Source organism: Chinchilla lanigera, unplaced genomic scaffold (assembly GCF_000276665.1).
Source record: "Chinchilla lanigera isolate Chin_1 unplaced genomic scaffold, ChiLan1.0 scaffold00113, whole genome shotgun sequence".
Taxonomy (NCBI): Eukaryota; Metazoa; Chordata; class Mammalia; order Rodentia; family Chinchillidae; genus Chinchilla; species Chinchilla lanigera.
The window spans coordinates 5,587,026-5,599,260 of NW_004955514.1; the positions used below are offsets into that span (position 1 = coordinate 5,587,026).

The 12,235-nt window shown below is 46.5% G+C and overlaps 1 protein-coding gene across 1 annotated transcript in view; it reads right to left on the reverse strand.

The window, feature by feature from the left end:
• The window catches only part of Slc2a9 (solute carrier family 2 (facilitated glucose transporter), member 9), a 145,744-nt gene that overhangs the window by 107,441 nt on the left and 26,068 nt on the right, over positions 1-12,235 (reverse strand). Inside the window, exon 4 of the mRNA XM_005408843.2 lies at positions 6,148-6,272. Coding sequence (XP_005408900.1) covers positions 6,148-6,272 — 125 coding nt within the window. The remainder of the gene's footprint in view (positions 1-6,147; positions 6,273-12,235) is intronic.

Here is a 12,235-nt window from a genome sequence, read left to right on the forward strand (position 1 = left end):
TGCTGAGCTGAGTCTTTCCCTACTGCCAGCACCCTGGGAGGCCCTCTGAAAAGAAATCCAGTGAAAGGAATATAGGACTCAGCTTACAAACAGAATCCCATCCATCACATCTTAGTCTAGGATTCTGCTTTGGGTTCATGATGTAAACATGCTTAAGAGGAAAAGACATAAAAATTATTTGGAAAGTCACAACATAAACCAAATGGTATTTGAATTTTACCCAAAATATAGACATTAAGAGTGCCTGCCTCGTGGAAAACTTGGATGGATCATTGCCTCAATTTAGCTCACTGGTGCTTAGCAGGCCAGCCATAGAGAAAAACACATGTGGCAGTGGATTTCAGATCCCAGAGCAGAAGTTTCCTCGCTGGGGGACTAGATCACATAATGACCCTCACTGAGGTTCTCAGCTTACTCACTTGCAAAACAAGGCTGGCACTACTGCCCATTCCAGCTGTGGCAGGAATGAAATGACATGGTAGGCCCCTGGCTCACATGTGGTCACCCAATCAATGCCTAAACATCTGTCAGTTTGTTTACGCTGATGTTCCTCCTACTGCAGAGGGTAGTCACCATCTCCCAACATCAGGGAGGAATGATAGAACAGGCAGGTTAGAAGCAGCAGGAGTCATGGTGGAAGATGTGCCACTAACTTTTGTAGCTCACTGGTGCAGTGGGGACAGTGAAGTCCCTGCCTTTGTACGGGACCAGGCACTGAAAACATGCAAGACGCTTAGCGGAGCACCACATACACTAAGCTGTCAATACAGGGTGACTGTTATTCCTTGCCAATTGCAAAATACATGGGAAGAAAAGAGTGTAGTGGCTAAACCAGTGGGAAAGGAGGAGGTGGACTTACAAGAAACCAGCAGCTTGGATGCTAGTTCATCCTGGTTTGAGCGGTACCATCCATCCCAGGAATTTTCAGTCTTGGGCACACCAGGATTACTGGACTTTCTGGGCCCAACATATGGTACCATGTGGCACACCTGAGGCTTCACACCTTAGCAGCCTCTGCTGGCTGCTGAAATCATCCTCCCCAGGGGTCTGAGCCTTGCTATTCACTGAGCACATGCCTCGCTCCTTTTGTCTTAGGATACCAGCCTTGGTTCTTCTGCTGTCTGCAGCCCTCCATCCTCAGAGCTTGATGATGACTCCTCCTTGTCATTCCTGTGCCAACAGAGACACAGGAGGAGGAAGAATGGGTGAAGATGGAGTGAGAGACAGGAGGAGGAAAGATTCTTAGGATGGAGAGGCACAGGAGGAGGAGGGGCTGCGAAGATGGAGACACCAGAGGAGGAAGGACTATGATGGTGAAGTGACAGGAAGGAGAAGGATTGTTAGGATGGAGAGATTAATGTGGCTCAGCAACAAGACAGTATCTTCAATTTTGGCTCTCAACACCAGGAACTGGGGAGAGGAGAGGAACAGGGTCTCCATCAGAGCCTCAAGAAGGAACCAATCCTGTTGATACCTTACTCTTAGATTTCTGGCCTCTGAAACTGTGAAAGCACACATTTCTGTGTTTTAATCCATTCAGTTTTGGGTACTTTGTTCCTGCAGCCACAGGACACTAACACCTCTCCACTGATGCCTTTCCTGACCATAGTATCAAAATCTGCCCTTCCCACCACTCATCTTTATCTCCTCTTGGGATTCTTGTGCTATCAGAAAGTATCATCCTCTTTGCTTATCTGTAGGCTTCCCTTTAAAGTCCCTGTGGATGCTTGGCACCATGGTTAGAACCAAACACTAGATTATGTTTCCTCCTCTACCCATAAACCTATAAGAAGTGGGGCACAATAAGAGATTAACAAACAGTAATGATAAAATAGAAAATTACAACAATATATTGTAATAAAAGTTATTTAAAACATATGCATTATTTCTAGAATTTCCCACTTCATACGACTGACATGGATTTTCACCCTGGAAGTATGAGCTATCCCAGGAAGACCACGGCACAGACATATCCAACACAACCTCCTACTTGCACAAAACTCCTCTGTATGCACATTTTAACTTTGTAATCTACACAAATCTGCCTCCCGTGCCTTACTGTATTACATTAGTTTCCATGTTTAAGAAAAGTTATTTTTTTTCTTATTTAAGCCTTCTAATTATCCACATTACAGGAAGGTGTCCTATGTGTTATGGTTTAGATTTGAATGTACCCCAGTAGTCTAAGGTTTAGAAGTGGGGCCTGGTTAGAAGAGACTAGTCAGTGTGGGTATGTCATGAAAGGGCGTACTTTCTTTCCCTACTCTTCCGTTCTCTTTTGGCTTCCTCACTACCATGACATGAGCAGTTTCTCTTCCACCATGCTGTTTCTGCCTTGGAGCCAGCTGACCCAGTGGGATTGAACCCATTGGAACTGTGAGCCAAAAATAAATCTGTCCTTTTTAAGTTGCAAGGGTTGGGTATTTTGGTCTAGTGACTGAAAGCTAACTGATACATTATGTTTTGATTCTGGTTCCAAATACTCCATTGGAAGAGAATCAATCAGCAAGTCTTTAGAGTCTTTTTCTGCAATCCTCCATGATTGTTGCTCGGCTTTAAATCATTTATAAAAATCACATAACTGATTCAGTTCATGACCAGCAATTTCTCTTTCTGATCAATAGCTTCACCTTGAATGCCCTCAATTTCCATTCTCTTTGAGAGGTTTGGTGAGAATAAATGGCATGAAGTCCTGCATCCTGGCCCAGCTGTAGTAGGACAGAAGTCAGGAGTCTGGATCTCCCTTCCCTCCTATTCCTCCTTTTTTCCTGCTTCATTTTGAGCAGCTCATAGGAACAAGGACTAAATGACAGTTGTTTTGACTCTGTGATTTTATAAAAGTAGCACCTGTCTTGAATACAGCTTATTTTAGTTAAGGAAATGCAGAAAGGAACTAGTAAGTGTAATAACTGTCACCTCCCCCAAATTAGTGAGACAAAGCAACAGGAGATAAATGAATAAAACACAAAACTATCCGAGAGAGAGAGAGAGAGAGAGAGAGAGAGAGAGAGAGAGAGAGAGAAAGAGAGAGAGAGATGGGGGGAGACTCTGCTGCCTCCATTAGGAAGCGTCTTTCAATGACAACAGCAATCAGACAGCAATACCACTACAACTGTGCAGGATGCAGTGGGGTAGAGGCCAGGTGCAGGGATGGATTAAGTACTTCACACCTGGAGTGATCATTTTATTTTCACATCACCAACCAGGGAGACCACTTTGACTTCCCTCTGCAAGAGTAGGAGACTACAGGGAAGGCTGTGCAGACCCCATCGGCTCACCCTCCCTGCATCCACAGTCTCAGGGAGCCACTGGCTCTGCATCTGCCATGGGACTGACTTTGGCCAAAGGGACACGAGCAAATGTGCTTCCATTGAGACTTTCTCCAGCCATGCTTTGTCCCCCTCAGAACTCTATGTGATGAAACCTGGGATACCTTGTCAGAGGGTGACAGCCCTTGGAAGGCAAAGATGGTCTGGCTGGGGCCCCTAGAGAGCCACCTCCCTGCCAAAAACCACACTCACGAGTGTGCCACTCTGAGTCATGAAACCACTGCAGATATGCAGACCTGAGAGATGGCCCAAAGCTCCTCAGCAGAGCTGGCCCTGCAACCATGGAATTGGAAGCTCAGTGAGTGCTCAATGCTTCAGTCCATTAAGATTTGCTTTCTTTTTGTTTTGTTTTCTTCTACACAGCAAAACCTAACCAACATAGCTAATTTAATGGAATTTACACAGGTAAGTGACAAAGCTCCAATAGGCTGAATCCACAGCTCTTTCCCTAAAGACCTTTCCCGTCCCATCTTTCTGAGCCCTGGTGTGGTAATATGGAAAAAAATGAAAGAGGAAGTATCAGTTACTTTCCCATTGCTGGGACAAAATATTAACACCCAAAAATGAAATTTAAAGGAAGATATAGTTATTTGGGCTTATGATTTCAAAGGGTTCAGTCCATAGTCAGCTGACTCCAAAGCAGAAAGGCATGAAAGGAATGCCTGGCAGAGGAGAGCTGCTTTCTCCGTGGAAGCTAGGAAGCAGAGAGAGAAGGGAGGAGCTGGGGACAAGAACACACCCTTCCAGGTCACCACAGTAACTCACCCCCAGCCAGGCACCATAATCTAACAACACATTTCACTATGAACTCATCCATGGCTGAATCCACTGATGTGCATAGCGCCCCACAATACAATTGCCTTCCATAACCCCCAGCTCCGAACATATGAGACTTCTGGATCTAAATCATAACAGAGGAGACCACAGTTTTCCAAAGATAAATGGTCAGCTATAAACACTACACAGACTCTGGCCATTGTTCTTACTGATAAACTTTCTGTAGTGGTTTCCTTTATACATGAATATCAAGATGAAGGAGAAATTTCCCCCCCCAGTGTGGACTATTACAAAGTCCTGAATTGGTTTTTTTAGTGGGACAAAGTGAGGGAAGAGTTTTTTCCACTTGTCCTACTTCCAGTCCACCTTTCCCCTACTCCCCCAGCCGGAGGTGTGTTTTATTCAGTCCCTCACTTATAAAGCCTAAGTATCCTCAGCACTGAAGAGTCAATAAGGAAAGGAATCACTTCTCACAAGCTCATACCAGGCTAGGCTCTGTGTGTGTGTGTGCGTGTGTGTGCGTGTGTGTGTGTGTGTGTGTGTGTGTGTGCGTGTGATACATAGATTCATTTCAGCCTGATTACAATGCCTCAGAGTGGTATTGTTCTCATTTCCATTTTATAAGTGGGGAAAGTGAGGCTGAAATCCACTAAATAACTTTCTAAACATCAGAAATTGACAAGTGGCAGAGGTCAGTGGAAACACAGAGATTCTCAATCTTAAGACTTACAATCTTCCCACAAATGCCTCAAAGCAACACTTTGCAGATTTGCATGATTAGAAAGAAAGCAGTTGCTCCATTTGTTTTAAGAGTATATGCACATCTCCAAATCTCACCCCCACGGCTGGAATCCAACCACTGTTACCGTCTCCCCTACCAAAGTGTCTGTGCTACACTTTTCCTTCCAAGACACCTGGCTGGCCTGATTCCACTCCTGGTCCCCACTATATTCTCCATACAGGAGGAGGGAGAATCGTATTGAAACAAAGCAGTTCATGTCCCACTCTCTCGCCCCTCCTCGGGTTCCTTTCTCACTCAGTGTGAACTCAGTCTATAGCTAAGGCCCTTTGTGGTCTCACCCTGGCTCTTTACAACCTCAGTAGCTCCTACTCTGACTCTCACTCATGATGCTCCAACTACACGGCCCCCAAATGTCCCTCAGATGTGGCCATATAGCCCTCCCCAGGTGCCACTGCACCATCCTTTCTGCTGGGAGCCTGATTCATCAGAAACACACTCAGTGCTCATGCTCTGTTTATGCTGGTCTCTGCTCACGTCTCCTCCTCTGAGAAATCTTCCCTGAATGGCCTTTGTGAAACAGCCCTCTTGATCCTACTGTGCTGCTGCCTTTTCTTCCTAGCACTTAGGTATCTAACTATGTAACTTTCCACCTGTAGGTATCTAACTATGTAACATCCCACCCTCCTAGAACCTAAGCCCCAGGAGCATGACCTTCTTCACCATCCTGTCCCCAGCACACAGAACACCAGGAATGCTTGGTGAATAAAAGAAAGAATGAGTGAGTCAAGGCCCAGATGGAAACACAATCCTCATAAAAGCTCCCTGGAAACCACAGATGATATTGGCATATGGCTTTTATGGGGAAGGTGCAAGGGAAGGTGTGACATGTTAAGGTCATCCGAGTATTTGCAGGTGACTTGGGTCTACCAATCCTAGTGTAGACCTAATTACCCTCCTTCCCCAAATATAAGACCTAGCCTTACAGAGTAGCAAGAACAGTGATGGGAAGTAAGGCAAGGATAGGCTGATTGGGGCTAGCATTTTTGATCTCTAGTTTTCAAGGCTGATTATTTCCTGGCTAGGTCTTATTCTTGAGAAAAGAAAGTAGGGTGCTAGAGCCCTGTTTGTGCAGTGGTCCATCCCATGGGACCGCACCACAGACTTCACATAGAATGCTAGTGTCCTTGGTCCCTGCAAACTCAATCCCACTTAGGGGAACCAGTGTGTGACCCCTGAAGCACTTCCAGACAATCCCAGAACCATGTTGCTGTCCCATCTGTCTCCATAGTGAAGTCTCACCTCCATCCACGCCCATGATGAAGCGTCCCACGATGAGCATCTCAAAGATGCCTGCCCGGAGAGAACAGGCCATCAGCAACGCAGCAGAAATTGCAAAGCCATTGTTGACCAGCAGCGTGTTCTTCCTGGAAGGAAGGAGGGGCTTCATGAGGACACCTCATTATGAGGCAGGTCACTAACCTGTCTGCCCCAGGCCTTCAGAAAGTTTGATAGAGCAAGATGGAGGAACCAGGGTAAGAGCCCTGGCCTAGGAGTCAGGCCTGTATCAGCCCCTGCCTCCACTTTTGGCTATGTGACCAGGAGCAAGGCACTTTCTCCCTCTAGACTCACCATGGGGTCAGTGAGGTCACTTCCAAAGAGACCTTCAGCCCTGGCATCTGTGAATTCCCTGTTATATTTTATTTCATCAATTCTAAGACTTTTGTGTAAGCTCTCTGAAAACCAAGGACATCTTATGATGCATGAGTGATGGTCCAGGCAAGAAAATAGAATCCACTCCGGTTATTTTCATGGAGAGAATTTAACACAGGGAGTTTGTCAAGCAAGTATCAAAGGACTGAGCTGCTCCAGTGGAAGTGGGTGCTGCCCATGTGGTACTGATAACTTGGAGTCTTGGAGGGGGGCCCTAAAGGCTGGCTCAGAGCATTGGGTATCTCCTCTGAGAGGTGTCGTGAGTCTAGTTGTGGGGACAGGACAGAAGCTAGAAGCTGGAGTCAATGGCCAAAGTCATTGCTGGAAGTGGCAGGAAACTCAGGCCCCAAAACTGGCCAAGTCTTTTCTTTTTCCGCTAGTGTCCCATTGGCAAAGGACAAGTGTGATGGGAAAGGTACAGGTCCCTGCCTCAGCATCAAAAGGTGGGACACAGAACAGTAAGTGTGGAGTTAAGACAGTGACTTTATAGCCAGCGTAGCCGCCTATAGCTTTAGTTGGCTCCTTCCTCCCCACTTCGCTTTGTCCATCCTCCCCTTCTCTCTCTTTGTCTCTTTCCTTCTCTTAGTGGTTCACAAAATAATACTTCTTGCACTCATGGCATTTTGGATTTGATGAACTGCAGTCTTAAGTATAAGGCTGGACCACTTCCCTCAAACAAGGCCGGGCAAATTTCCATGGCAATAATTATTATTAACTGCTACGTGCTAGAACTACTACTGTTTTATGAACACATCCCTAGGACCCCACTGTTCGACACATGACTCATTCAGACACCTGGATTCCTGCAGCAGCTCTGTGTTTTAGGAGCCAGAAGACTCTGTAGTCCTTGCTCTGTTTTCTTTTCCTCACTTGCAAAATGATCACTCCCTCATTGTTGAACTCTTGCTAGATGATAGACCATGTTTAAGCATTCAGAAGAGTAGCTCCTTCAATCCTCACCACAGCCCTGGGAGGTAGGCATGCTTATTATCCCCACTTTATGGATGAGCTACCAGGGATGTGGGCAAATGAGAAACTTGTTTTTAGTCACCCAGTTTTTGAGTCAAGGAGCTGGGGAAACATCATAGCCTCTAGCAGCTTATTTTTCTCCCTAAAGACTCAATGAGGTAACAGCTATGGAATTACTTTGTGAATTATGAGAAGCAAGTGGCTTGAAAGGGAACTGATTGTTGCTTTCAAGAGTTAGAGCTCTTGGATTCCGGGCTAGAGCCATATCCTCTAGGTCTGACTTCTGTTAAATTTTCTGCCCTTTCTACAGCTATTGGAGAATCCTGTAGTCTGAGGGTCTGCAGCTTAAGGAACATGGTACCAAGACTGCCTACAACCACACGAGAATAGCAGGTGGGAGAAACACCTAAGTGCCTGTTAACAGTGGACTACAAGAATGAATTATGATGCATCCACATGGGGGGGCATTGCACAGTCATGAAACAGAGGAAGATCACTCTGGTCTGCTGTGGGAAGATCACCAAGATAAGAGCAAAGTGAAGAACTTTGAATAAAATGAACAATAATTTGTCAGAAAAAAGCAGTGTGTGTGTGTGTGTGTGTGTGTGTGTGTGTGTGTATCTGTTGGAAACAACTTCTGGAAAATACACACAAACTGGTAACACCAAGTGCCTCCAAGGAAGGGACCCAAGAGGCTGAAAGGCGGAAGTGAAAAGTAAACCCTTAACTTCACCTCCTTTTGGTCCTCTTAAAAGTGAAACCACCTATCAGGGTTTCATAAGGAGCAGAGCAGTTCCCTCACAGCAATCTATTGAAAGCCAGCCCTCGACACAAGGGTTTGCTAAAAAAAGTGAAACCACCTGGAAGTATTAATCATTCAAAAAAAAACCAATTTTATGTTTTGAAAATGAATTTAAATGGACCTCATGATGGGAAAAAAGCACATCATGATTTAGCAGACATTTAAAAATTCCACTCAAGACTGACTTCCTGATTCAGATGGGAAGGTCACAGACTCCGGCTTCAGGAAGGGGAGCCTGGAGGTGCTCATTCCTGTCTCTGTGTTATGCTTTGTGTCTGCATGCTCCCCCAAATCCACATGTAGTCCTGGAATTCCTGAAATCTGTTTCTAGATTTATGATTGGTTCATGGTCCAGTGTTGGAGTTATGGATGTGAGTGCTACACCCGCCCTGGGGCAGATAGTTTGCATACAGTGTAAGGGAGGGAAAGAGGCTGCCTGCCACCACTCCTCCCTCTTGCTTTGCTACTTTTGCTGTTTTCCACCACTATGAATGGTTGCCCTCTCCCATGTGCCACTCTACCTTGGAGCCAGGCAAGTATGAACTGAAATCTCCACAGATTTTAAGCAAAATAAACTTTTCCTTCCTTAATATTGGGCATCAGATATTTTGTCTCAGCAATGAGAGAAAAGTAACCAAAACACTCTGCTTAAACCTCACATTCTGATGGCAGCCCACAGCAGTGCTCTCGGCTCTCTTGGGCTTCCCCATGGTCTTTGTTGGAGCCCATGTCAGCCTGAAGGGGTGGCAAGGGATGGCTGGGAGAGGAGAGCAAGAGGAGATGTGGAGCCAGCAGCCTGAGCTAACAGGGCATCTCCACAGCCCTCATTCAGGTTCCCACTGAGGATGCTCACAGAGTGCTAGGCACCAGGTATGCCAGGGGGAGTGAGGGAGCCACCCCTGGCCTCACCCTCCCAGACCTGACAATCTCTTAGGGACACAGTCATCAAAGGAATTGCCACATGAAAGCCAGTAAAAAACTAAAACTAGAAATTCCATTCAACCCATCTACTCTCCTTTTAGGTATCTTCCCCAAAGAGTTAAAGACACCATAGCACAGCAATACATGCACACCCAGGTTTACAGAAGCACAATTTGAATAGCTAAGTCTTGGAAGCAGCCTATTTGTCTGCCCACGAAGAAAATGTGGTATTTACACACAATGGAGTTAAAGCAGAATTTAAAGAAAAATCCGTTTTTCTCTCTTAGCCTTGAGCAGTTGTCCCTCAGATCTCCCCTCTCAATAACTGATGACCGCTGCTACAGATAAGGCTACCAGCTACATTCCTGTAAGTAGAGCCCTGAATGTCCTGGTTTCTCAGGCATCTGCTTACCTTCAAGGCTGACCTCTGCTTAGGTTCTGATAAAGTAGACCATCATGTTTCTGTAGACCAAGCCCAGTGACCTGCTTTCTTTGGAGATGCAGATAAGGTTGAAAACTATGTTACCGTACACAGAGTCCTGTGACATCCTGGAATTCCCGAACTCTGTCTTCTTTCAAGGCTAAGTTGTAAACTGTCTCTGAGTAAATAACTGCCTTTGTCTCAGCTTCTGTAACCTCGCTTGCACTCCCTTTCAGTTTCATGTCAATAAAATGTACAGAAAAGGGAGCTTCTTTGTTCAGCACTCAGTCTTTTGTACAGGAGTCCGTGGAGCCAGGTGTAACCTAATAAATCCTGATTCACCCTTGGTCTCTCCCATCTCTTCGGTTCTACAACAGAGTACTACGGTGTCATAAAGAAGGATAAATGTGAGTCATTTGTAGAATGGTTGTACTTTGTGACCATAAAGTTAAGTGAAATAAATCAGACCCAGGAGCTTAATATTACGTGGTGCTCTTATATGGGAAACCCAAAGTATAAATACAGAGGAAAAATAAAGGACAGATAACAGGAGACAGGGAGAGTGAGCTTTTGCAAATGTTCAGGAAGGAGACCAGGAGATGGAGGGAGAAGAAGGGATGTAAAAAGCACGGAGATGTGCTATGTACCTGTGCCAACTTGCCACAAGGAATGTGATCATGTCCTGCAAACATGCTAATAAAAATAAAAATGTAAAAGTAGCTATAGACAGTGGGAAGTAAGGGGCTGGATTAGAAGTGAAAATTAGCCCCTCCTCCCCTTCCCTGCTCTAGTGCCCTATTGGTTATGCTGGCCATTTGGCACTATATAACGCAAATGGTAACCACAAGAGTCACTGGCCTTTCAAGCCAACCTGCACACGGGTGTCACTCAGTGGCAGTTATATGTCCCAGAATGCATGACTATGAAATTTCACTATGAGAACACTGTGGAGGATGCCCGCCATAAAGTGAGTGATTTTGATGTCGCGGGACCACCTGGTGGTAAAAGCAATGTGACATTGATCAAAACATCCTTACCCTACACATGACGGTAAAGAGATTCTCAGATCAGCTAATGAAGAATCCCACCCCGCAGAGCAGGCTCTCCCACAGTGCCGGGAAACCTGCGGTTTTCACACTAACGATCTAATCTGATCTTTAATACCTGCAGCGGTAGGTGTTGACCAGGGTATTTCCAATTCACAGAAGTCACAGCAAAAGCTGCCGTTAGCAGAAGACAGCTAAAAATCCCCAGCCTGCCGACTCTAGGTGGCGCTGTTCGCCCTGCCCTAAAACACCTGGGATTACCTGCGCGGGACCCACCAGCCCCTGCCTGCGAGGGAACTCACTCCTTGACCCCTCATGGTCTCGTCCACACCCTGCCTCTCTGGGCCCATCCTCTGCTTCCCATGGCCTCTCTCTCTGTAGAGCCAGACTCCTGGTGAGCTATGTGTTCTTCTTGTCCTACTCAGATGGGCTCCTTCGTAGGACTCCACGCAGACAGTGCTTATGAAGGTGGTCAACATCTACTTTGGCAAGTGTGCTTGGCAATTCTGTCCTCTGCTTGTGCTGCCTCGTGGCATCCCTGGATGAGGCCGACCACCTCCTCCTTGTGGAAGCAAGGTGCTCTTGGGCATCTGGCACTTGCATCCCCTGTTTTGTCCCTTCGGTCTGTGTTCCTCTCCCTGGCCCTTGACCTTGGAGTGTCCCAGAGCTCAAGCTCATCTCCCCTGTTCCATCTCCCTCCCTGGGTGACATCATCAAGTCCTACAAGAACTGTCCTGCTCTTGCTAATTCTGAATGCTCTCTGTGGCCCACCTCTCCTCACCACAGCTGCCTCTTTAACTAACTGCCTCCTGAACCTTTCTGTTGGGATAACTGGCATGCTCAAAACCAAACTCTTGCATCCTCATTACTGACCCCACCCTACTGTGTGCATTCCAACCCCTCTTTCCATCCTCTTCCCCACTGGACAAGATAAAGCATCTCTCCTCCTAGCGACTTAGGCCACAATTTAAGAATGACACTGAAGTCTTTCACTTTCTTCTCCCTGTCAATCCATCACTGAGTTCTATCTGCACTACTTCAAAGCCCTTCTCACATTTTCAGCCCCACAGTGGCAGGTGTGCAGGCCACCACCAGCTCACATCAGTGTCCCCCACTGCAGTGGACTTGGGGGCTCAGCTTCCACTTCTGCCTGCTATCACCCACTGTGCCTAGGGCAGATGCGAGTCCTTTCAAAGCACCCCTGACATCCACTCCCCTGTTTAAACCTAGTGGCTTCTCTAATAATCTCTGCATGAGATGGCCCTTGTCACTGCATATCATCATCTGTCACTACCGCCTGCATGCATACAGCTCTGATCTCCTGAGCATGCCCTTTCTCGGGCAAGCATGGCTGGCTCTGCATGCCTGGCCCTTGTCCTTGCTCTCTCCTCCCTCTGCTGCCATCCCCTCTGGTTGTTGCAGAACTGACTGATCTCATTAGAGTCTCAACTCACATATGACCTCCTGACACTGTCTGTGAAAGGGCTGCTCCCAGCTGGAGAGCCCTTCCCCTCCATC